The sequence below is a fragment of the Rhea pennata genome, chromosome 2, assembly GCF_028389875.1.
Source record: "Rhea pennata isolate bPtePen1 chromosome 2, bPtePen1.pri, whole genome shotgun sequence".
NCBI classification, from domain to species: Eukaryota; Metazoa; Chordata; class Aves; order Rheiformes; family Rheidae; genus Rhea; species Rhea pennata.
This window is the reverse complement of record NC_084664.1, coordinates 31,583,262-31,610,371: the sequence shown is the minus strand read 5'-3', so window position 1 is coordinate 31,610,371 and position 27,110 is coordinate 31,583,262. Positions and strand designations below refer to the sequence as shown.

General features: G+C 38.0%; 1 protein-coding gene across 2 annotated transcripts in view; it reads left to right on the top strand.

Moving 5' to 3' along the window:
• The first annotated feature begins 2,582 nt into the window (after positions 1–2,582).
• The window catches only part of ETV1 (ETS variant transcription factor 1), a 67,135-nt gene continuing 42,607 nt past the window's right edge, over positions 2,583–27,110 (top strand). The window contains exons 1-5 of one of the 2 annotated variants that reach the window (XM_062567779.1): positions 2,583–2,700; positions 3,267–3,400; positions 4,200–4,287; positions 6,040–6,087; positions 16,051–16,104. In XM_062567779.1, coding sequence (XP_062423763.1) covers positions 3,356–3,400; positions 4,200–4,287; positions 6,040–6,087; positions 16,051–16,104 — 235 coding nt within the window. In that variant the 5' untranslated portion in view covers positions 2,583–2,700; positions 3,267–3,355. Of the gene's footprint in view, positions 2,701–3,104; positions 3,133–3,266; positions 3,401–4,199; positions 4,288–6,039; positions 6,088–16,050; positions 16,105–27,110 lie in introns of those variants that run through there. The other variant, XM_062567780.1, reaches the window with a different exon arrangement.

Genomic DNA, 27,110 nt, shown 5'->3' with positions numbered 1-27,110 from the left:
CATTATGTAATGGAAATAATATATAATTTTCAGTATACAGTGAAGCTTTATAGTGTAATTGAACATGTCTGTTTCCAAAAGAAAACAGATATCTTGCTTCTAAAGCACTGCCATTAGAAGAGCTGAATATTCAAAAACTGTTTTCTAGTGAAATAAATTCAACATATTTTGTAGACTATTTTAAGTTTGGTCAAAACTGTTCAATATATTCAATTAAAAATAGACTGTGATTTTGTAGTAATTTTTTCACTTTTCTGAAAGGATTGTTTTCAAAAATGCAAAATAAAATCTTGGTTTCTGAAAATAGTATTTGATACATGAAAACTTACCTTTATGAAGAAACCAAAGCAAAATTGCAAGAATGTTTGACGAAAATGCAAAATTACAAAACATTGACTGCGACCGCACCTGCTTTATGGATAACACGTGTATGACTGGTGATGGTGCGAGGCTGCATTTCTGCACACAGATATTGGAGTGGGTTGCCAGGAGATAGCATGTTTTTTTTTTTTTTTTTTTTTTTTTTTTCCTGTAAGTATCTACCTCTTAATAGTTAATGAAGTTCCCCTGGGTGCCACTCAGCACAGCGGAGGAAGAGAGAGGCGGATAAGGAGGGCTTCGCCGTAGCCTTACTCTTCCTTTCCTCTCCAGCAATTTGTAGTACGCTGTCTCGGGTGAGGAAAGCATCACCCACGTTGGCCAAGAAGAGCCTGCAGTAGACGTGAGCTGGCTGACAGGCAGCTCGGACATGCGCTCACAGGACAGGTTGGAGAACCACAGACCTTAACCTTAGCAGCTATCCTAAAAGCAGCCGACCTTGTTACTCCATGCGCTGGAGGAGCCATACGCTCGCCAGAGACAGACCTAGCCGCAGCCTGATCCTTTCCCATGCACCCCTCAAGTCCCCGCAGCTCAACAGCTGCTCTAGCCTGGCTACAGGTAAAAAGAAGAAAAAAACGGAATTATTATCCAGGGAATCACACTTATATCTGGAGTATTCAGCAGAGTTTTATTTATCATATCACAGAAGTGGCTTACAGCAGCGGCAACCCGTAGGTTTAGCCCAAAACACCATAAAATTATTTGAGGTTTACACGGTGCTTAGAAAGCCATCAAGTACCTTCCCGTGACTCCTGGTCTGCTGGGGGTGTGTGTGTGGAGACTGAAGCAGCAAGACCAGAAAGCAGGCTGGTGGTGGTAAATCATTTTTCCCTGAAAAGGCTGTAGAAGAATGACAGAAGTGGTTGGAACATGATGCTTCCCTCTTAATTGGCTGGCCAAGAGAAGTGGCAAGTGAGTAGAAATAGTGAATCAGAAAGGAGGAAAAAGGAAAGAAAAGAAAAAAAAATGCTTGTGGAGAAAAGTAATACACTGCAGAATATGTAATGAAACAACTGTGATTTTCAAAACCAGATTGTACTGAAGAAGTAACCTGAACATTGTTAATATCACTGCAGGCAGTTTATGCAGAAGTGGCTTTCTTTAGCTGCCTTTACACCCTCACTTGTAAAGAAAAAACAAGTTGGACTTGGTAGCTTGGGGCTCTGCATGCTAACTATTGAACTACATCAGATCTTGAAAGTATGAAACTTTGCCTCTCACAGCTAGCTAATCAGTGTCACAAACACCTAAATTTACCACTTGACTCCTGCAGTGCCTGGAGTTCAGTGCCCAAACACCAAACTTGTAGATAGATGCTATCCGAAACCACACAATGAGCTCTGGTGCATTTTTGGCACTCAAGAAAATGCCCAGTTTTGGTCGCAGCCCTCCAATAGCCACTACATACAGGGAAAAGAAAGCTTGCTTTCTTTAAGAAGTCCTCAGAAATCCTGAGCTGGACACATCCTGGCACTACCACACCAAAAAAGCCTAGATCCGGTGCCTGGATCCTGCCAAATTTTGGCCACAAAACCTAGAAATGATGGCATCGCAGCAGAAGTAACAATTGCTTTCTATGATTCAGCTAAAAAAAAAAAAAGGGGGGGGGGGGGGAGTGGATGTCGCCAGATCCTGAGCGGACAACGCAAAAAACTCCAGGGTGGTGTGAGAGCAGCTCGCCGTGCGCACCCACCCCCCGCTCGGTGCTCCCGCGGAGGAAGTTTTGTGGGACTGCTGTGCCACACGCGCAGCAGAGGGGCTCTTCTCCGGAGGAGAGGCGAAACTTTTTTGTTTTGTTTAGTTTTTTTGTTTTTCTTTTATTTCTTTATTTTTTCGGGGGGGGGGGATGCTCCCCCCCCCCCGCCCCCGGCCGGGAGGAGGCCCTCCTCTGCCCTCCGCAGGCTGGCAGGGATCCGCGCGGGGAGCGCCGGTGCCGCGCAGCGGCGCGCAGCGCCGTAGGGCGAGAGGCATAAGCACATATTTGTGTGGCCGTGTGTGCCCCCCCCGCCCCGGTCTGCCCCCGGGCCGGGGTGCGCGGCGGCGGCGGCGGGCGCGGGCCGGGATGCGCGGGCGGGCGCGGGCGCGGGCGGGCGGCGCGGCGATCCGGCGATCCGGCGGGGGGCGCGGGGAGCCAATGGGCGGCGGGGATCCGCCGGCGCGGCTCGGGGGCCCCTGGAGGAGGAGGAGAGGAAAAACCACCGGATTGAGCTCTGTCAGTGGCGCTCGCTGCTTCCAAGGGGGAAGTGCTGGGGGATAATTAATGTTTTTATTAAATTTGGAGGGAATTTTTTGCAGCCGATCGCCTCGCGTGGCCTTCAGGTGGGTCCTCGCTGCAACTTTGTCCGCCGCTCCGGATGATTGCGTGGTCGCGGGTTGCAAAAAAAACGAGCCTTTGGGAGAAGGTAGCTCCGCGCGTGTGTGGTGTGTGTGCGCGCTGGTGTGCGCGTGTGCGCGCTGGTGTGTGTGCGCGTGTGCGCGCTGGTGTGTGTGCGTGTGTGTGTGTGTGTGTGTGTGTTTCCCCGGCCGGCTCGGCGCTGGCTCTCTCCCGCCCGCTCCCGTTAGGTGCAAGGCGAGCCCTGGTGTTCGCCATTACGAGTTCAGCACACGTTTGCGAATCAGTGCTGCCACTTGCACGGATCGCCCGGGGGATACGGCAGGAGTGTAAATAAAACCCTGCCTCTCGCTTTGCTTTCTGCTGCTGCTTCGAAGTGCTTTTGCTCCGTGTTTCTCTGGCAGAAGCTTGTAACCCAGGTGAAGGCAGAGAAGGGAGGGTTGTTTTTATGAATGGGACTCTTTGAGGTTAATTAGCTATGCAAATTCAAGCAGTTCATTCATGATTTTTTTTTTTTTTTTTTATCTAAAAGCCATCTTGTATTCCCCTCTAGGCTGATTGGAGTCCAGATCCTGAGGAAATCTCCAGATCAAATGCCCAGTAAATAAAACACTGAGCTAAGACTTGTGGAAGAGCTGCAGAATGGATGGATTTTATGACCAGCAAGTGCCTTACATGGTCACCAATGTGAGTGATCAGTTCAAAGTTGGTGTTTATAAACTTGACTCCGACTTCTTTCTCTGGGGGAGTTTTGCAGGCAGAGTATCTGCTTTGTTACTGCTATAAGGGCAACTCTTCATCTAGGAGCTTTGCCTGCAAGATTATCTTATCTTCTTAGTTATTTCAATAAAGCATCATGTTCTTTTTAAAGACAGTTTTGGGCTGATTAAAAAATCGTGCACACGATTAGTGGAAGAGAAGGGCAAGACCAGCAACTGCATTCAAAGTTTCTGGCTGCGTTTGCCTGCAACACTCTGAAGAATGAAGTTGAGGCAAACGTTAACATCTTTTTCTTTTTTCTTCCCTCCACCCCCTTTTTGCTTTCAGGATTTTGCAGTCAATTTTACAAGTAACACTGGGAAACAAAGCAGTCTATTATTATCCCCTCATATTTGGGTTCTCCTGCATAGCTTATGCAGAGGGGATTTATATGCTATTGTGTAGGTTTGTGTACTTTAGATGCTAAAAATAAATGGTTGGTATTGTGTTGCTGCTTGAGCACATCACATACGTATCTGTACAAATAGATGTCTACATAGACCGATAGAAATGTGTTGCATTTGGATACAGGAATCTTTCAGAGAATGTTAGGTGCTCAGCAAGATCTTTTACTAGAAACTATATGTAGTGATTAAGAATAGAGGCTGTAAGATGATCATTTCCCCGATGGAAAATGTAAAGAATTTGTGCAGGCTTTGAGTATTCTTGTTTAAAAAAAGGAAAAAAACCTCAGATTTCTAAAGTAACTGATCTTTCCTGTTTATAGAATCCGCGTGGGAGAAACTGTAATGAGAGACCGACAAATGTCAGGAAAAGAAAATTCATTAACAGAGACCTGGCTCATGATTCAGAAGGTGAGGGCTTGTTTCTTCCCCTCCCCCAGCCCCCCTCCCCCTCCTTTTTTTTTTTTTAACTTACTAATGCAGAGAGGCTTTTTGAGAGATCTTTATTTATTTATTTTGGAGATATTTTTATCTAAATCAATTAGAATAAACAAGACAAGAAAATTGCATTTACAGTTGCAAAACAAACTGGCAAAGGCTAAAGTTGATATTTCTTCCTTGAATTATCCTGTTGCATTTTAGGTATTGCTGCTCATGTGGCACATAGATGTCATGCACTGAGGCAAAGATTTGCAGTATCTGAGTGCACCTGGCTTTCTCACCTTCAGGCCTTATAAGATTCATGGTTTTCCCCATTCCTTCAGTCTTTTAATACTCTTCACTGGTATAAGTTCACTGGTGATAGCAGAGGTGAGAGTGCTAGTGTGGCAACTCTTATTTTTCCCTATAGCCTTATAGCAGAAGTAGTAGTCAAGCTCCAGGGTTCTGGCAGCCTATTTCTGTTGCTGTAACATTGGTAGGGTTAAAAGTCCTGGGAAATGCAGTTAAAAGTGTCTAGAATGGCATAAGTTTAGAAGGGCCGAAGGTTTGTTACTTGGTCCCATCAATAGCTACTTACATGATTCAGGCCGGTAAACTATAGTGTAGCAATAACTGCAGCAGTTCTTTAGGTTACAGCATCAGAATATGCTTGCTTTCCTATATGTCTTAAGGATTTATAGGGTCCTTAATTTACCCACTCTGAGGCTTTGATATGCTTTCCAAAATCCCTACAAATTTGTTTGGAAAAGTTTATTCTAATATAGACTGAAAAGAAAGCAACTTTCTGATTTTCAGTTAAATGATTTTTCCAGCATAGGTAGGAGGTATCAATCCAACAGATAAATGAAGAATCTCGATCATTTAACTATATGCAAATAAGTTATCTTTTCAGCATCCATAAAAAAGGAACTCTCTCTCAAAATATAGTAAATTAAAAATAAACCATTCTTCTGTTCAAACATCCTACTTAGTCTTAGTTGTCCGTAAACAAAATTTTCATAACTGAGTTTTAGAGCTTTACAAATGAGCTAAACTCTGCTCTGCTTTACACCCATTATGTGCAATTGATTTCAGTGAGTTGCAGAAATGCTGCTGTGAAATTCAGTCCATGGAGAAAGCGGTTTCACTTTAAAGAATTACAGTGAGCACAGTATAGAGAAATTAGTGTGATTCGCTTGTGGTACACAGTAAAACATAAGGGGAAGTACATACGACGTGCTATTTCTATTTGCTACTGCAGCACCTGCGGTATTTGCTCCAAAATTTTAATACGATAGTTAGGACCTTACTAATAAAGGATATTCAGTCTTTGCTCAGGCAGAGCTCCCACTGAAGTCTGAGAGAGTTTTGTCTGTGCAGATATTACAGGAGGAGGCCTGTATTATATAAGGAGAAATAGCTCACCTGTATGAGAGAGATTATAACTTTATAACTTTCAACTTCTCTGTCTGTTGCTGAATAAGCATTTTATACTATAGAGCTTGGTTAAGATTCTAGTTGTTATTTCAAGAGTTCATTAAATTACACGCTTTTTTGTATTAACTGAAGTAAAAAAAATCATTAACTGCAATCTGAAGGTATCTAGTTTTGTCTATATATTTGACTGCCCAAATACATTTCACAGACGTTGTTCTTCAGGAAAAATACATTTTTGAGCATATTTTAATCTTACAGAGAGATTAAAGGTGGGAGTCTTTTATCTATGTCTTCATCTTTTTGCAGAACTCTTTCAAGATCTGAGCCAATTACAGGAGACATGGCTTGCAGAAGGTAAGGGGGAAAAAACTGCTTGTAAAAAAGAGGAAAAACAACTCTGAAGGGGGGGGGGGGAAAGTCCTGAACTTGCTGTCTTAATGTTCAGCCCAATTAATTGAGCTCTAAAAGAGCCACCTCATGTGTCATGCATACATTAGAGCCTCTGATGAGTTTGTCTTTGGGGACTCTGGGGCTGCTCTACCCAGTGTCATCACAAATTACCAGGAGAAATTGCTTCCAGCTCACAATCACATCTGCTTTTGGCAAGAACTAATGCACCAAGACTTCAAGTTCTAAGCCTCTGTTCAGATTTTAATTGCAATTGATCAGGTTTATATTATTGTACCTCGAGAGACTACATACAGCCAGAACTGGGCTTGCTGTTTCCTTTAGAGCAGCACATATAATTATTTGGTGTTCTGGTGGAGTACTTTTCTGATGGCAGAAATTAGTTTCTCTGGGTTCATCGGGACGGGATGCTTCAAGATTTAAGTGCGAGTGTCTTCTTTCCACCTTGTTCACAACACAGAACATTAGGTGTGTATGGAATCCTTAAAAAGTACTATTTGTTTTTTTCAGAATTCTTTTAATATTTTGCATGTTATTATTTTCTTTGTATTTGTTGTTGTAAGATTGTGTATTGGGTTATTAGAAAACTGACATTGGTCTTTTTAAGCCTGCTTTTTATTTTTCTTTTATTTTTCTTTTAAGTATTTCAGCTAACCTTTCAGAGCACATCTTACCGAGGATTTAACAATAGTGTAGAAATCTGAATTTAGAGTAGCTATTGAGAGATTAATTTATCAATAGCAAAAAGATGAGCTGCTGCTACAGGAGAACTTTAAGAAAATGCAAAGGAGTTTTCTGCTTGTGGAAGTGTTTGTTCACTTCAGCATTATTTTCTGTTTTTCTCTTCCCCCCCCCCCCAACTTGATATTGATAATGTTGTTTATTTTGAGCATAAAGATTCTTATGCCTTGTCTGACCTTAATATAGTTCAGGTTGAAATTTTAATGTAAACTTCTGCATCTGAAGTAAACATGATTTAGATTCAAGTTAACATAATTTCTGCAGACTTGATCTGACTTAAATGAATGTGGATATTAACATATGTTTTAATTTTTATCATGTACTGGACTATACAGTTGTTTATAGAATAGATGTTCTGCTCCTTTGGGAAGGAGAGACATTGGGATGAACTACTTGCTGCTGCTTTTTATAGAAAGAAGGAAATCTTGCTGGTGACTGCTTGGCTACATACTATTTTTTTTTTTTTTTTAACAGTTTTATATGTAGTTAGTCAAGTCCTTAACCTATAAATAAGTCATGGGGTTTTGTTAATTTTGCTGACATTGTTATTCTCTTAGCATTATTTTTAGCATGTAGCAATTCTGTATATAATCAAAAAGTCTTCTTTTAAATTATGGAACAGAGGTTATATTTTTTTGTGAATTAATATGATTCTTTTCTAATCACTGAAACAGGATGTCCTGCAACAAGAGGACATTTTTTTTTTTTTTTTTTTTTTAAATAATATAATGATTGAATACAATTGTAACTATTTCCCTATGGCAGTTTTACCAAGTACCTCTTACTTTGTCTTGTCTCACTCATTCTGGCAAATCAGAAGGATGTTAGAATACTGTTTAACGTATGATATTTTTTGATGGAGGGGAAAACTTTTAGTTTGGTTGTTCACTGGAATGGACATTTTTGTTTCTGAAAATGATTAAATTTCTTTGAATATTAGAAAAGTACTGGCAGATGCAGAATGTATGTGCACATAATGTAAGTTTAAAAATATGGAATTTAAAACTGATTTAATCATTTCTATAGGTACATAAGTTACTGCAGTGGCAATTTTTATTCTAGAGAGCCACTGTGATTATTTCAGGCTAGAAGGAAATTTTTGAAAGCTTTTTTTTTTTCCCTCTCTCTTTAGCTGAGCCTACTTCACTTGATAAATTTAGATAGGATTTGAGAAAGAAAGGTGTCTAATCCTGTATCAGCTAGGTGGAGGAACTTTTGTAAAATGCAGATAGCATCATCTGGTAAGTATTTAAGAATGGGGGGGGGGGAACTGTCTTTTTTGCATGACAGAGGATAATAAAGCTGCAGAATTTTATGATTATAAATTTCCAGAGCATATTAAAACAAAATAGTTCAGAGTTTGTTTCCAATGTTCTAGAAATATTTAAAAAAATCTGTATGCTTCAGACCATGCCATGGTTTTAACTCTTTTGTAAAACACAAACTTTATACAGCGTTTCTAAAGGCTAACCTAAAACTGAAATAAAAAGTCAAGATGAGAAAATCAAATGTCACTCTACGAACTTGAACCCTCCTTTACAATTAAAGCAAAAAAGCCCACCTTTCAATAGTTAACTGCATGGTTAACTAGCCTATAACTAATGTTATAGGGTATTGTAGCTTTGTTCAAATGTCTACATGGGTGAGCTTAGCCAGGAAACAGATTTTGAAATCAGACTTGTTTACCCAGTGCTAGATGTGTCCATTTATGTTCTTCTGGACCTTCATAGGCTAGAAGTCTGCCAATTTGGCAGCATCAGTAATGTTTACATATTTCTTTTCATAATGCTCTGGAGCCAGGGAAATGACCATGAAATTTTAAAACATCTTGACCCTTTTTAAGAAAAGCAGTGGCAGCTGACCAGGTTTCTCCCACGAGTTCAGATCCCTACTGGGGAGTAACCAGGTCAAAAATCTACTTATTAGTTGGGAGAAGAAAGTGAGTTGTATTTTTGTTACACACAAAGAATGCTTGCAGATTTCTTTTTTGTTTTGCTCTTGTTTTGTTTTTCCTGAAGGTATCTTTACTACATCACATATTTTAGCCTGCAGACTTTTTATAGTTCGTGTCACCTGTTTTCTGTGAAAAGTTGGTTGTGAACAAGTAAACAAAAAAGAAATGTATTCTTTTCTTACTGAAAACGGTGGAAGGCTCACATGCATTCAGGAATTAGTCCAAAATGTAAACAATTCAGTAACCCTTTTAATATTTTATTACTCCATAGTTAAGAAGCTGAATACTACTTGCAGAAAACTTCCAAGTGCATTCTACTAGTTGCATACTAGATTTTTATGGAAATGAGTTTTAGTTTTTACCTTGTGTAGTGTTAAAAGTATAAGAAAGAATCTAAATTATTTTGATGTAAAACTTGCTCTAAATTAGGTTTGTTAGTGTAAACTGTTACTCAGCACAGAGGGTAGATTGTAACTGTTTCCTGTAATTGAAAGTGGGAAGCCTTTAGTAAATTGTTGCAACCTTCAAACTTGAAAGGAAATAGTTAAAATTACCTATTGCTAACCAGGACAAATATTATTCAGATATTATATTTCATTTTATATTTAAATAATCTGATTGCAACATTTTGTCATAATAATATTATAAAATGACTTTATTGATTCTATATATTTGGAATTGGATTGTTTTTGGCAGATAGCAATTATTCAGTGACTTGAAAAGATTGGTTCAAATATTAGTCTAATGTTATCTCATCATGGTAGCTGTTACTTCTTATTCTGGAAGAAAACGAAGACAAAAATTCTTAGCGAGCGAAAGTCGTCTGTGCATGGTGGAAGCATTTGGGGTTAGGAGAATAACAGATTAAGAGAATAAATCAGATTGTTTATTAAAATATCTTTCTGATACTAATTCCTCCTATATCTTGTTAAAGATGTGTAAAGGTCATCAAAGCAAAGATAAATAACGAGTTTATGCACAAGATCTGCTTCTTAGAGCAATAGATAGTTCCCTTCTTGGATGGCAGTAAATTTGCAAGTAAAATGTTATATTCTTTGGATGAGAAAATACAAAATACTCAAGTGAATAGTAACTGGTTTGAAGTAGTAGCTAAAAGTAACAGGTTCATACCTCTACCTCTACTTAGCTAGACTAAGTGGTTAGCTAGACTAAGTGGTTAGCTAGACTAAGTGGTTAGCTAGACTAAGTGGCTTCTTAGGTAAGTTACCAAGTATTAGCTTTTTCATATTGGTATCTGGAAATAAGCAATTTATCCCAAATAATCACTACTAGGGATAAACTTTAGGAAGTAAGTTTTTGCCTCTAATCTCATATCATGAAGCATACCATTGTGGTGATGTCTGATCCAGTGTGGCCATCTGCTTTATTCCATGAATAAGGATGTATGAAAATGAGCAGTTTATAGTTTCCAAAGGAAAATTTTTTTAAATAAAAGAAAGTATTGGATCTTTAAATATTAGTGTAGTTAGGGTGGCTTTGTTTAAATCAGTGAAGTGGAGCAGCTTATACTGGGTAACAAGCTTTGTTCTGCCAGAAAGTTGTGAAATTTACTTAGCGTAAGGTTAATGCTATGTAGCCCCTATTCAAGAACTACCAATGAATCTGCATTTTTCTAGGAGCAAAAATAGTCAAGAAAAGACAACTTAATATCTTCACGGCTGAGATCTGTCTGATGGGCCATACTCTAAAAAGCAGCAAAAAGGTTTTTAAATTTGAGATATATAATACAGCAAATAGCTTCTTTTTTGGATTCTAGTCATTTGACAGATTTGGCTTCCCAGTCCTCGAAACACTTGATCTTCAGTATCTGCGCATTAAAGAGCGGAGACAAGTTATCTTAGGCAAAATGATGGGGGGGGGTGTTTAAAAAAATAAAAAAAATCCAAAACAAATAAATAAAACCACCAGAAATCTACAAAGCCTGAAAACTTGTACAGTAGTAAACTTTTTTCATTTTTTTCTTTTTCTTTCTTTCTTTTTTTTTTAACTGGAAAAGTAAATGCCTTTTATTCAAAATAATAATTTTATTCAAAAGCATAGTGGGATATATGAACCATGAGGGATATAGCTGCATGTGAAATTTGAGTGTTCCTTTAAAACTGACTTTTTTCTCATTTTTAGTCTAGCACCAAATGAGGAGCAGATTCTGCAAATGCATCTTCATATTCCTAGGGCTTATTCACATAAGGAAGAATTTTGAGATCTGGAGCTAGTTTTGAGCTGTATTTAAGTTTATTAGTCAGAGCATCTCACTTTATGTAAAAAGGATTTGGAGTTGTTTTGACAGCAGATTCTGTGCTTATGGGAAATATTTTTTTTCCCCCTCTTGAAATTTGTAACTCTGTTGCCTTCTGAATGCTCCTTTGTTAGAAACAGTTGTTCCTCTTAAAAAAAAAAAAAATACATGAATACTTAAATTTTATACAATCTTTCGATTGAGAGATACAGGACTGATGATGAACCCAGCAAAACTTAGTAGTCTCATTTCTTTTGTGACCTACAGTCTTATTTTAGACCAGGCCAAAAATACTACTGTTCATATATAATTTCCTGTCAATTTCAATAGAATAAATCTTTGATATTTTAAAAGAAATTGCTCTTAACTCTGAGTGAAGCTTGAGGTCAAGGAACGCAGTACCATAAGAAATGTTGAGATACCCAAAATAAAGTCCTGAAGTGAGGCAAGGAGGTTTGCAGCTTGTTTTTGCCAGAAAGTTTCCGTTTTTTTGACAGGAACACCTTTCCTCGGAGTCCAGCAGAGCTTTTGGAAGCACTCTGTGACGAGGAGAAGGAAGAGTTAAATTTAAGCCCCTTTCAGTTTGCTTAACTTTTCATTTATTAAATACGTTCCTCAGCAGGTCTGTGCTACATCTTGAGACAAAGCAGTGAAATCAGTGTGTTTATGCCTAAAGTTCAAGTTTACTTTGCTGTAGCTTTCTGGGAGGGTGTGACATGAAAAGCTTGTGGTTGGGGCCACATGGTTCATGCTGGACTGTGTTTTTGTGAATGGAGGCAGAACTCCAGTTCTGACTGCTTGTCTTGAGGAATTGCTTAGGAGATCAGCTGTCTCATTCACTGGCAGAAAGAATGACTCATACATCTTCTGCCTTGTTTGGCTCCAGGTCATTGTTACAGTGGATAGAGCTGGTTTTAATTAAATATTAACTCCTTTTGTCCTGGATGCTTGTTAATGGTGACTTGTTATTTTTGTTTACTTGCAATGAAAGCAAGGTAAGGGGCCTAAGTTCTAAACTCTTTTTTTTTTTTTTTTTGGCTTTTCTGAATTGCTTTCCATTCGGAAAATATGCTGTTAAGTTCAGCTTTTTAGAGGCTTTTTAAAGCCTCTGAAAACTACAGACAGGTATGGAGTATTTTTCTGCTTTAAAATTTTGATTTTTGGCAAATTGATTTTAACTGAGTAGGTTGTGAAGCTGCAAAATCTAAACTGATACATCCTCAAGATCATAATTAATATGTCTGTACGCTTCCCAAATCCTCCTGAGATGTTATTGGTAGAATCAGGAGAAAAAGAAAACTTTTGGTAGTAATCAAGACTGAGCTGGATAGCTTAGGATGCAGATGTTGTCCACTTCAGGAGTCTGAGATTTGATGACTATGAATGCAGAATGAGCTATATAGCTGCTTCTGCTATTAGCAGTAAAAGCCACATGCTTAATATCCTTGAAAACCTTTTATTAGTCTTTTGGTATATACTTTCTCAACCCCCCATAATTAAGTAGCTCAGGGAAATATTCTCGTTTAGTTAGATGATCATTTCAGATATTTTTTCCAATATACTTCTGAATGGTAAAGTTTTGGTGATATATGCATTGTGTCTTGTGCTGAGTGTGTTAACAGAAGACCAGTGAAGATTTTATGGCAGCCTTGCTGAATTGCAGTATCTGTGACTTAAAGGAAAAAGGAAACGAATGATATGCATATATAAATGTGCAGACAGTTGCGACAGTCCAAGTTATTTGCCTTTCAGAAATGTGAGTTAAATTGTCTTTATTTATCTGTCTGCTGGTTTAATTTGCTGTAAAGGCTGCCTCTAATTATCCAAACTCAGGGTACAAAAGCCCTCTTCCCTTTGAGTGATGGGGTGATCTATCCGAACCATTTGCCTTATCACAGCAAGATGCTGGTGGAAGAAGTCCGTGTATTGAGCGGATCATTGCTACAATATGACCATGTGTGAGTTGCAATTCTGTTAGTTTGAAAATAATACCAGATTAAATGAAGGAATAAACTAACAGTTTTGAGTTCTCATCTCGAACTGTTAAAGCAGTCCTGTTAATTTCTCTGTATAGGTTTGTGGGCTTATTTCAAAGGTACTGGTGCTTTTAAAATAGGTTTAAGTAGGAGATGTATGCTCCCAGGTTTAGCATTTTGGGTGTATTCTTTGCTTTGTTTTGCTTGTATTTGGCACTTCTTAACTTGCTATATTCCTTTTGCTATGGAGGCTTTTAAGATTATGTCAATATTGTATTTAAAATATATTTTGACAACATTGATCTACACCTGTTTTCTAGAGTACTGATAGAGATGCACCTTGATCGTTATTGACTATGTCTGTATAATTTTATGCATCCCCAAAATTTAAGTGTGTGTGTGTATATATGTGTATATGTGTGTGTGTGTGTATATATATATATATATGTATAATGCCATGCCAAGTCAGTACTAATTCCAGTGGCTCCAAAGGAACATATTGCTTTTGCGTGAATATTCAACTGGATGTATTCAATTTTTTTCTCATTCTTTGACTGGGAAAACAGTCTGAGACAGGGAAAAACAAAGGCCTTCCTTTTGCTGATACATACATAAATCCACATAACAGTTTTGTTCGGGGGCAGATAAACTGATAAAACTGGAATAAAGCAGTGGTGAAGCAGTCCAGCACTCTGAGTATGCTCTAGAAAGTTGCACAAAAGTGCTGTCCCAATTCTGCAATCACTAAATGTAGCCTCCTGGTTTCAACAGGAGGGTTTTTTGTTTTGTTTTTGAATTTTTCAAATGTCCTGGTTTCAATAAGATTTGGAAAATCCTTGAAAATGATAGCTAGCTTAAGGAAAACATGTAGGATGTGCCTTTTGTAAACAAGAAATTACTTGGTAGAATTTCTTCCACTCTTTGTGTACTCAAAAACCTTTGGAAAACAATTGGAAATGTAAGAAATACTTCGGAATTGCCTTTTTATTAGGAGACCTTGCTTTCATAATGGGTTTCTTCTGTGACAGTCAAATATTTTGCCTTTTTGTAAGGAAAATGCTTAACATTTGCCTGTATTGAATTGCATGAAAGGTCAGAAACTTGAAGTGTTGTTATCTGGGCACCTATTGCCGCTAAGTTCATTTCTGTTAAAAGTTCTATGGTTTCTCTGGAGGAAAAGGGAAATTTAATGAATGAAAAATACTAGAAATATTTGGGAAATATTTGGTTTGGTAAAATGTGTTTTTCGCTGTTTTAGACTTTGAGGCGCTAACATGTCCTCAGATATACCTACCCTTTTAAGTAGAAATATATTTATTTAACGAACCACATCTGTGTATTTTTTCTGAGTAATGTTAATTACTTGTCATATACTTACCTTATTTACCCATTTGTTAAAATCTTAGTTTGGAGATTTCCAAAGGTCATTTGTGTTTAAAGGGCATTTGTTGTAATTAAGACATTAGGGTTTTAAAATTTGTTTTAAAACCAAGAACAGATGACTTTTCAGTATGATGAACCTGATTCTGAACTCTTTACCCAGGAAAAAACTTCCAGTTAAGTCATTAGAAATATTTCCTGAGTAAGGAGTGAAGATAGGGTCCATGAAGAATACTGTAGTGCACATTCAAAATAATTGTGAGTAATTATAATTAAATATGCATTCTTCATTGAAACCAGTAGAAATTGCACATGTGTAAAGGTGAACATACATTTAGCGCTCCCTAATCTGGGAAGTGTTCTGAAGGCTTTTAAAGTTATATTTTATCATTTCACGTATTTAATGGATTGATAGCTGCTCTTTCCATAAATGATTGTGTAACCTCTTGAATCTTGTTGGGTAACCAGATCGTGGCAGATGTTAACTTTTAATTAAGAATATATGAATTATTTGCTTGTCTTTAGACAAGAGCTGTGTAAATTAAGATATTTTCAAACAGATAGTGTTATGTAGCTTTGCTGTGATGATTCTGGTTAGCATACGTTGATGAAAAAGATGATAAAAGTTCAGTTAAGGTAAGCTGAATCTCTTAGGCTATATCAAGAATCAGTTGTCCTCTGAGGATGCTGTTTCTTAGCATAATGTTCTGCACTTATTCATCTCTATTCACCTATACTACGTCCACCTGTGGTATGTGTTCAGTGGTGTTTCAGCTTAAATGCTTTAAATGAGCCATCGACATGGTATTAGAGATGGCTGATGTCCCAGGTATACAAAGAAAAGGAACTACGGTCCGACAGAACCAAACTCTGGATCAGCAGCCCTTGAAACGGTCCCGTTTTGTAGCGCGGGTTTGAAATGAAACTTTCCTAAGAGCAGAAATGGTCTTACACAAGGTACATGGATGTTAATAACGATTCTTGCTTTGTCATTTTTTGGATGTGTCTGAAATGTCACCATTGAAACAGGAATTCTGTGATCTGGCGAAACAGTTCTTTTTGTGTAAATAAAGTAATAACAACAACAAAAAAAAAAAAAAAGAGAAGCCGTAGTGTGTTGGCTGACTGCCACAAAAAATTGTAATCGTTTGTAAGTATGCCGAAGATGCGGTAGTTTGGGGTTAAAGATGCCAAAGTGTTAAACACCAGGATGTGTGGTTTTTACGCAGCTGTTCACTCCCTGGGAGCGTTGTGCAAATGCCCGCCGTCGGCGGGGCCGGCGCGGGCCCTGGCGCCGGGAAGGAGCGGGGCCCCCGGAGCTGCCCGCCGCCAGGGTCAGAGCCCTGCCGTGCGCCCGCGCTCGCCCCGCGCCACGGAGCCTCGCCCCGGCGCGGGTCTGATACCGAAGCGACCCTCCTGCCCCATTCCCGTACCCCGCTATGAGAACAAAATCCTGGTTTTAGTCTTGGCTGTGCTTCAAATTAAGCACGCAGAGTCTTTGTTTATGCTTTAATGGCTTCTTTTAATTCTTTCCTCGTTTTTGTTTTTTTGTTTTTTTTTGTTTTTTTTTTGTTTGTTTGTTTTTGTTTTCCTTTCTTCAGCTCAGGTACCTGACAATGACGAGCAGTTTGTGCCAGACTATCAGGCTGAAAGTTGTAAGTATAGTATGAATCATCACTTTCCTAAAAAAATAATAATAATAATAATAATAGTATCTATCTATATACTTGTATTTGGGTCTTCCTGTGTGCTATTTGTTGCTGTCACCCGCGGCCACGTGGCGGTTCCTCTCGCCGGTCAGTGACAGCATAGCTAAAGCGCGGAGCGTCCTGGAGCGCGGCCAGCGCGGGTGGCGTTGGCGGAAGGTAGCTCAGCTCACCTGTGGCGGGGGCCTCTCCCCGCCTGCCCCGTCCCGGGGAAGCGGCCGGCACCTTCCCTGCCCGTGGAGCCGGGGCGGGGGGGACACGGAGGTCGGCCCCGCGCGGCACAGGGGCACGAGGCTCTGGAGCCCACGTTAGGCTCCTCGGTAGGCTTTTAAAGGGTTTTCTCTGCTTAATTAATTCAATGAAGCCACTGCTGGAGCATTTTGGGTCATTTTAGCAAATGTTATCTTGTTTAGCAAATACTTCTCAAGCAAAATTTCCTTCTGAATTAATGGGGGAAAAAGCAGGAATTATGTTAAGCTGGATGCTTTGTGGTGTTTTGTTTGCTACTCTACTTAACACATGCCATTTTTTTTTTTTTTTTTTTTTTTTTTTTTTTTTACCCGTACCCCTGAAATCTTGCCCTTAGCTGCTAAAATGCTACTGTTGTGTTAAGCACTGGCTCCCCTTTGATGTACCTGCTGGTCTGTGGTTTTGAGTTGTTGCAAAGACATATTAAAGAAATGGGATTATGAACATTATATGACAAAGTCAAATGTCTTGCAGCTCCCTCATATCTTTCTTCCTCACGACAAATCTGTACAACATCAGAGGTCTCTTCAAAACAGTGCCTGCTGATTGCAGTAGAGAGTAAGGTAGCTTTTCCATTTTGCAAAGTAACTTAAATTATAAATCTTATCAGAGTGAATTACTGCAGCTCACTAAATTGGGTACCTGTTAAATACAGCGTTCAAGCGTTGAAATGTTGAGATTAAAATTAGAGAAATTAGAAAAAAATGTATTAAAATAGCTTTTAAACCCATAAAACAAATTGAGTTGTTTAGTTTTTACATACTTTTTTTTCTAGCTTTGGAAAATAGTTTTTTCCAGTTATTTAGAAATTGTTTTAAGAAGAACTTGTTGAGACAAGCATTTAGGAAAAACAAATGTGTCTTTTTTTTTTTTTTTTTTTTTTCTTCTCTGGTTACTAATAGCATACCTGCACAGAAACAGTTTATTTTTGATTATTCTCTACTTGTTCCTGTACATGTACTAATGAACAGTTACAGAATTATGGTCATTTTTAAAGTTGCTCTTTGTAAGATTTTTTTTCACCTCTGGGTTCACAGACAATTCCTTGTATTATAATGGGCAAGCCAACATGGTTCTATAAATTGAAAATTAAATCTCTTATTCTATGTATGAAGCTGTGTCCAAATATAGTCATGTATGCATACATCCTTTGTGTAAGAGTACAAAGTTCAGTTAGGGCTTCTATTAACCCACAATTATCGTTACACAACAAGTCAATGATTCTTGGAAAATAATTTGTGAACTGTGAATGAAAAGCCCCATTGAAGCTTGTCACTGCGTTTAGTGATAAAGAAATTCTCCTAATATGGCTATTTTATTAATGCTGTTGCATTTCAAAGTGCCTTAGCCACAGCTTACACAGTATTATCAAAGGAACATTTATTTCTTCATTTCAGTTGCTTTCTTTATCTTAAGTAAAGGTCAGGAGAGCTTCCTGGAGAGTTACTCTGGCAAAGGTTACGGAGTTTCAGATATATACTTGGATATAATGTACGTAGCTGTGGGCTCTACGAAACAGGAACGGAGAGCAACATAACCAAAGCCACAGGGAAATTACTGTTGCAGAAGTGCCACAATTGTGACTGTTTTCTCTAGGATCCAGACCTGCCTTCAAACTGTATTATAATTACTCACTATATATAATATTTAAATCCATATATAGTGCTCACCCTATTACTTGGCAGCAGTCTAGCGGAGGTTTTTTTTGTGTGTGTGTGTTTGGGTTTTTTCCTGTTTTTTTTTTTTTTTTTTTTTTTTTCCCTCCGTTTTTTGTGCGTGTGTGTTTTGTTTTACATGGGAGAGGATAGGCCAGCCTTCAATGCAAAGGTTCAGTGTGTAATACTTGTATAGGAGTCAGAAGAGCTAGCTGGTGCAGGGCAGAAGTGTAAACGAGTGAAAGAGGTCACTGTCAAGCCCACAAGCAGCCACACTGGGGTCCCTCTGCATTTTTGGTGCACTTTATTTCTCTAACCTTGTTTAAATCTCCCGAACGAAGCTTGTTTATGTAGCCCTATAAGGATAGAGGTGTGTGTGTGTGTGTGCATGTAATTCACAGAATACGTAAAGAAATCTAGTTACAGCCACAGTCCAGGTGCAAAAATCAGTGAAGTTTTTATTTTTAGCTTTGTTCCTTCAAAAATAGTCTTTAAAAGATTAGGTAGACGTGGAAAGAAGTTGTAAGAAGTACTGCTACCACTAGCAGTGCTGGAAAGCTATGGTTAAAACCTTCTCACCCAGAAATCGGCAGATTAGTCATCTCGTGAAGCAAAGGTGTGAAAGAGTGGAGGAACTGGTATTTCTAAGAACGTTCCATGTCCTAGCAGTGAGCAGGATTAAATGTCCCTTGCAGTGCGGTGAGTTCTGCCTTTCTTTTCTATAATAATGATTTCAACTAGTGAAACAGCGCTGGTATTAGTAACTAAGGGAAACATTTAGTTTAGATTAGATATAGAGTCCACTTTATCCACTTAGGGATTTAACTTCAAAGCTAGCTTGAGACCATGAAAATTTCAATTATGAGTGTGCTATTAAACTTCAATCAGTTTTAAAAAAGCAAACAGTATACGTATATATTTATAGGTAGGTGTGGGCTCTAGAGACTGTGGGTGAGATCAACAGCTAGCATAACTTTATGTAATATTATTGACGTTACTAGATTTACGCATACTTCTACTAGCTAAAAATCCAGCTTGTCAAGCTTTGCCTTAATGTTTTAAACTTCAGTGTACCTGTTAAAAGTTGAATTTATTTTCTTCTTCCATTGTGCTCTCTGAGAAGAGCTCCTTCCTCCCCACCCTCTTCCCCTAGTAATTTTTCAAATGTGTGCACTTCCGAAACCTTTCTCTTCTATCACAGTGTCTAAAGGCACATCTTGTTTTACCTTTTGATTGTGCAGTTTTTAACCTTGAATACCTATCACAAAGAACCATTTGGTGCTCAGTCAGCTGAATGAAGCATAGGTAAGAACTAGCCTGTTCTTATGAAATTTGGCAAACAAGTCACAATTTGTTTGTGATAACCTTCTGCTTTATGCAACAATTGAACATTTTTGAGTTGTAAGGGAGAAAAATGTACGTCAGAAAATTTTTCATCTTGTAATTACACAGGAAAAAAAATAGGACAACTGCATATTAAGTGATGTAACTTTCTTACCCTTTCCTTTCATCTCCATTCTCACAGGAGATGATAATTCCACAAAGAGAGGGAGGAATCACTTTTGCAGGCATTTACATGGAAGTTCTGTGTTGGAAGTTTTTTTTTTTCACCCCATTCTGAATCTACTTCTATACTTCATATAGCAGCAGACTCCTAGTAGTTTTCTAGGAGTCTTTCAGTAACAATGAGAAAAGTTGCGTAAGACAAAAGCACTAGTGTGTGTGTGTGTGTGTACATATATATATAAAGACCTACTTAAGCTGTTTTGGTGTCCATATGAAGACTCTATTTACTTGTGAAGAAGTATAACTTGTGTTAACTGCCTCAGATAAGGTTCCCTATTGTTTCAGGTCCATTTTCATATACTAAGGAGGAGCCAGATCCTGAACTGGTTGTAATCAGTGGCAAAGCTTTCAGATACTGTAGAACAGCAAGGACTTTTCCAATCTAGGAGTACAAATGAATTAATTGTTCAGTTTGCATGAAGTTAATAGCATTTGAAGTGAAGATTGCTTGCTCCCGTTGTTTGGATGGTTTCTGTGACAGACACAAGAGGAAGTAGGTAGGATTTGCTGATGTCTAAATGATGTAGTTGGCAGAGAAAACTCAGTATTGTCAACAGCACACCGATTTGTAATTTGACCTTGGTACAATTGGTTATAAACAGGGATTACCCTGCACCAAACCAGGATGCCTGGTCTGTAATGGTGTAATTGTGTTTTGGAGTTTATTTAATGATTTGTATTAATATCCGTCTGTGCTTCTAGTTTTTTTTTCCCTAAAATATAGGTTATGCATTTAAGATTCATGATAAACTCTAGCTTTTTGCTTTTTCTTTTATTATTGAATTTCTGCTAATGATGATTTGTGTTGTGCTTTGCTCTCTTGATCAGTCTCCTTCCTTTTCTTTCATTTTGTTCCTGTATTGTTTCCCTGACCATCATAGCCTTAACTTAACACTGCCAAGGGGTAAATGTTAATGTTAGACCACAGCTGCTGACAGTAAATTTGGAAGGGCTGGCTGTAAAATCCCCACTCCTCCATGTCTGATTAAATTTTAACATAACAAAAAATACTTTTTTAGTAATGATTTTGTCGCTCATCCTTCAAGACCTTTATTTTTTCTCTTAGCTCTTTTTCTTGTTTTCTTTCTCCTTCCTCCAGGTTTAGCAAACAAGTTCTTTCAATGTAGATGCCAGGAGCCTTAAATTATTCAGGGATGTGCTTTTTAGATGCTTTGGCTTGCAATCTTTAAAAGCCTGTTAAAGAGAGATTCTTTACATAGGCTTCAGGTAGCTGTATTCTTCTGTCATTTTAAATAATGACTTGGTATATTCCAAATGCAGCTTAAATGAGGAAAAGCTTTAATATTTATTTATGTGTTTGCAGCATACAAAATCATAGTTAGGCTTTTTTTGCACTATCAAATGAAAAGTGCTCTGGATTTGTTTTATTTTCTTTGTGTGAGTTAAATTTCAAAATTGAATTTCACAACTACAGGAGCACTTTGCTTTAGCATAGGAAAAACTGTTGAACAATTGGTAAAGTTTAATTTTACTTATTTTGACATATTTTGTTGTATTTTGTTAGAAATGCATTGTTCTGGCATTCTCCAATTACTTAATTTCCAGTGGGCCTATGGAAGTCAGAAGGAGATCTATTAACTTATTTGTTTATGATGCAGAATAGTTTTAATTTTGCAGGCTGTAAAAGTGATCTGTTAGTGGACTGAAAAAAATGACAATTTTTTAACATAGTGATTCAGTACATGGGCAGCTGGTAGTCATCTTGCTAGTGCGCAGTGTCCTGGAAAGTGCAGTTGGTAGCATGTGGCAAGCTGCAGGCTAATACCAGTGTGCCTTTAAATTTCTTTTAAATAGTTTTTTAAGAGTCTTTGTGATTAGAATTACCTTTTATTTATGTGCCATCCTGCAAGTGTGATACTACAGGAGACAGTGCAACAAATACTCTGCAAGGTGGTGCTGGTTGTTCTTAGCGCCGAATCTCAGAACGTTCTCCCTGTTAGTGCTTTCTGCTGCAGCTGTGCTTTGCTTCTTGCCGCTTCTCTTTAAAGTACTTCCTTACATAGGTCAGACTTTGTCAAATGGAGTTTATTTTATTTATTTATTTTAGCACATGCCCAACTATGAGTGATTCTTTTTAAAGGGCTGTGAAAGTCAGAGCTCCACAGTTTATTCCAACCTTTAGCTTTGCATGACCTTGGGCATGTTGCTTAACATCTTTGTTTCCCAGTTTGAAGTAAATACAGAAATGCATGTATCACTCTGCTGTGAGGTATACAGCTTTCTTAATGATCACTTATCTAGCGATCTCAAAGCATTTTAGAGAGAGAGTCCAATGCAATTGCTGTTGTAAGAGCTGGAGAGGTCAGACTGAGGAGTCTGTGCTGACCAGCTTATCTCCCTCCCCTCATAGTTGCCTTAGCCTCGCTTCTTTCTTTGTGTCCCTGAGTGGGTTGTTTTCTTGTTTAAAACAGGACCGAAACTATTCTTGACTATTAACTTTTTTTTTTTTTTTTTTTTTTTTTTTTTTTTTTTTTTTAATTCTCATTCAAAAGAAGTTAGGGATTGGTATCTTCCAGAGAACTTTGTGGGCTCATTTTGTGGTTCACTGCTAGGCATTAGCCTGTGCTAATAAGGATTTTTTTCTTTTTTTTTTTTTCCCTCCTTCCTCTAGAGGAATTTTGAGCTATTTAAACATACCATAGTCCTGGCCTTTTCCATAATTACAAGATTTAATTTTTGAAAAAGTTTACCAGTAGGCAGATCATAGACCATAATGCCTTTAACTTGGAATCTTAACAGTATTTAAGAGAGTTTGTGGATTTGCTCTGATTTTAATAGGCAGATTCTGTTAATTTTCTTTTCTGTTTGCATTTTCATACTGAATTCCCAGCTCTGAAGGATCAGAAGACTTTATGTTCTCCTGAATGGTAGTAGTAGTGCTGACTATAAATTGCATAAACACTGATGGTGGCAATAGCACTATGAAACAAATGTCAAGATCCCGTTGAGCTGCTTAGCTTTTGCTGTCTAAAACTTAAAGTTGGAGCTGTTGCTTTCAGAGTGGCTTGCATGCTGTGATGCGAATTTTATTGCTGACTAAAAGTTACCTGTGGGCATCCTAGGAGAGAGGGAGTCTTATGTGGATGTGCTTTTTAACTGCACAGGACCTAGATATGAACCTGACTGACTCTCTCTGGAGTATGGAGGAATCTAAGCAACTGGACAGCACTTTTTTTTTTTTTTTTTTTTTTTTTTTTTTTTTTTGGTTCTCCCTCCCCCCCTCCATCTGCTCCCTTGCCCTCCCTGTAGGCCAGGCTAAGTTTTCTTTCCTCAAAGCCCTATCCTCATTTGCTGTTTTATTGCAGATTAAAGGCTTGGGTTGCATGTGGAGGTTATCAGCTAATGAATAAACTTCAATCATCCTGTCCTGTGATAAATCTGTCTTGTAGATCAAAGATGAAGCATGTAGACCTTTTTGCTTTCAAATGGTAATTTCTTAAGGCTGTCAGATCACTTCCTGAGCTCTGTTTACATAAAAACAAAAACATTCAACATTTTATTTAAAATGTTGAATTTTCAGTATGGAAAAAACCCTTTTATTTCCTTTCTGAGGAAAGTTTCCCTTACTTCTGGCCTTCTAAGAACTCTGGAAGATCCCATCTGTGGAAATACAGGCAAGCCTCACGGCATCACTTGTAGTCACAGCAGTATTTTCCTGACACTACAGTTATTTCTGGCTTAAAATGGACAGCAGTTCCGTTAATTTCATCATCAGGAGTATAATTTTTTTTCCTTCCTTTTTGGGGATCTGTTCAGTTACAGTTGTGTTAAAGTATGCAGAAATTTTTCTACTCTGTTTTCATACAGAAATCAAAACCAAGCAAGGCAGTTTCTGTAAACCTATTCACATGAGCAGTTATTCTCCTTAAATTACTTTCTTTGGACAACGTGTTTTGTATTCCAGGAGCAGCCTAAATAATGATTTCAAAATCCATAAGCTCTGGGATACTGTAAAGTAAGCAGCAGTTTGTAAGTTGAGTCCACTTCTGTTTATTGCATGAGTTTCTCTAAGTAAAATGTATTTACAATTTCTAGCATTTTTTTTTTCTTCTGCTTGCTGTCTCAGCACCTGAAGACAGAATTGCCTCTCGCATAGACCACAGTGAAGTTTTAAAGGGGTATAGCAGGAAAAAAGGGAGGACAGACAGTCCTCGAAACATCAGTTAAGGACTGGAGAGTCCATGATTCATTCACGTCATGTAAGACCAATGTTGCTAGCCTCTGTAAACACGCAGGGAAAAGCACCCCTTGTTTCAGGTTTAGTGTCGCTTCATTTTGGTGGTCCTGTGCATTTCAGTCCTGGGAAGTAGTTATGGTGGAGCCTTTTATAAGCTCGTAAAGATGTATAAATGTTAATAGTTGTTAGACTAGTTACTCAATGTATCAAGTAGGAAAGCTACACTTTTTTCAGTTTTAGAGGTCATCAATATTTTATTCTAGAAATAATCTAAGCCTACCCACTCCAAACTCATAAATGAAAAACTGGTTTCTTTTTTAAGGCATATGCTGCAATCTTTTGCCTGAGATGGATTCTTTTCTTTTCTTTTTTCTTATTGAAGCTCCTACTTGATCTGCTTGTCCTTGATACATTACTCTTATCCATTTTTGGATTATAGGTTGACCTTGATTTGAGGTGAAGAGAGAAGTGAATTATGTTCGTAAAGGATATCTTTATTCTTATGTATCTGTTCTTTAAGCTGAGGATTATGCATGTTAGAAAAGAGTGAATCATTAGCAACTTTATTTCTGGTTGTCTTTTTTTTCTGTGTCTGTTTATGGACTTACTCAGCAAATGTGGTTGCCAGTAAGTTAATGTAGTGAAATATTTTTTAGCAATGACATTTATTGCCAAGTCCTGCAGTCACTGAAAAGCAGGTTACTCACTGGCCAGGTTATTATCTTTAAATTTAAACTTTATATTCTGGGTCATAATCAAGGACATTTGAAAATTTATAAGTGCAAAACAATTGTCAGTCTTGCAAATTTGATCCTTCTTGTTCAAATGTTGCTTCTTTTCTGTTCCTAACAAAAAAAAATCTAAAAAAAAAATTTAACAGTTTTATATTCTTTTTAGTTTTTCTTATGCCTTCATGCTGAAACAGAGTGCAGTGTTTCCTTTTTAAGCCACCTCTAGAGGAAACTTCACGTAGCTAAGCACAAACACAAATGGAGACAATAGAAACTTTGGAAAAGTACCAATATTTGGTAAAGACCAAAACTATCAAATGTTTGGATCTAGGACTTGGAAGGTAGATTTATAGCTAGATTTATACAAATATGTATAGATACACAGTGTCTACTCTGTGTGTGTCTATATGCCTATAGTATATGTATAGACACACATATTTTTGCTCATTGTGTAATTTTTACACTCACTGATTGCATGCATGTGTAAAATAATCAAAAACTTAATAAATGGCTTCAGAAAAAATGTTCATTTAGTGGCTCTATATATTCTGATCCAAGCCTGATGTACAGTAAGGACACTATGAGTGACAGCAGAAGCTTTAAATAACTTTGAGAATCAGAGCCTAGTGGTCAGAATTCCACCGACTTCAAAAAAAGCTCTTTACTAAGAGTCTTTGAATATCAAGCTACTTATTTCAGTCCTGACTGCAGTTTCCCAGATGTAACCACTTTGACAATAGCCTCTTTGTTTCCCTGTTGAATCAGTGATAAAACTTCTGAGCTGAATTTTAGTGTTGACTCATTTGAACGGCCTGCACCTTTCCCACTGGTAACTGCAGCTTTTGCAGTAGTTTCTGTAATTTAGTAGTAAACTAAAGATTTAGATTTGATCCTCGCTTTAATGAAGTAGAAACTAGATCTGGGTGGTGATGCCTTATTGTTGAGTGTTCTTGAAAATTTGGGTATGAAGGAGACATAGGTATTTAGATTTGTGACCGTTTAATTCTTCCAGCACAGTAAACAAAAATCCCATTAGATACCTTGAGTGAGTGTATCTAATGGATGAATGAATGAATACATATTTTTTTTTTACTGTTAAAGGCAGCATCAAATTAAAAATCATTTTCTGAAAATATAATTTTTGTTCCCTTTAATGCGTCTCTATCATTAAGAGTTGCTAAAATAAAAACAAATTGTAAATAATCTTTTAAATTAGTTAATGTATGCTTGAGAGAGCACTCTTGTAATCCATTTTATTATCTATTGGCTTGTCTAGCACTTGCTTTGACATATTCTCGAGTAAATAGCTGATAGACGGGCATGATTATCCTTCAGGATAAAATTCTGTTATGTTCTGTTATTATGAGGATATTCCTATTTTGCAGGGAAGTAAACTGACACGGTGGTTATGGATATCTGAAGATAGGCTCCTAGGACAGAGATACTTCAAACTAGAAGCAACTTTTTGAAACCAAAAGTTGTTTGGGTTATAAATGACAAATGGCAGAACCACAGATTAAATCCCTTCCCTCCCCCCCCCCCCCACACACTTTCTGTCTAGCTGCAAGGACAAGATCAGCTGCCCTCTTCTGTATTGCTGGCTATTAGCTCCTTGTATATATGAATATACGAGAAAAAAAGAAAACCCATATTTTTTAACTAGATGGATGTAACTTGAAAGTTTCCTATAAATGGGGAAACTAGAGTCAGAATTAATTCCTGCTAAAATCTGTGGGTTTTTTGTTTTGTTTTGTTTTTATTTTCCTCCTACTGTGAACATGCTTGCCTATATATGAAGTTGAGGATACTTAAATAAAAACCAAAGCAAATTAAAAGGTTTATTTTAAAGCTTATTGTTATTTCTGGTAGAAACATTTGTTAAATTTGCAAAAGTTTTGTTCAAGATTCTGTGTCCATGAAAGCTGGAAGAAGGGGGGGGGGAACCTCAAAACAAAAAACCCCAAACCCTCAAACTGCTCACTTACCTGAGGTGGAAATGGGATGAAAGTGTGTAAAAACATTACAGTATTATCTCACTTGGATATTTTAGTAATGAAAGTTACATGTATACTTAGCTGTTACATTTTAGGATTTAAATTTTTGAAACTGCTGCAAATGGCAATCCCCTCCTCAGGAGAGGGGGAAGAAAAAAAAAAAAAAGACCCTAAGTTAGTGCCCCGTGCTTTTCCTCCTTTCGTTTAACTTCACTGATGCTTCCCAGGCGGCAACGCAGCGTGGGTTTTCTCCCAGGCTCGGTTTTGCACTGAGAGCTGCCTCTGTAGCGCGAGTCCTGAAGGCAGATGCGCCTCCCTCTACATCCTGCCTGGGCACCACTGGGGCCGCAGAGCGTTGTAAGAAGCTGTAGCAACAAATGACCCTGCTCTCCTGGCAGAATTTTAACACCCAAAGTTAATGCAAATGAAGAGCAACTGTGCTTCTTGGAGGGAGAGAGGGGGTGGTCTTCAGGGTTGCAGATCTGGTCTAGGAAGGTTAGAATTTCTTTAGATTTTCCCGCTGCATTGCCCCCCCCCCCCCCCCCGTCATCTTCTGTTGTCC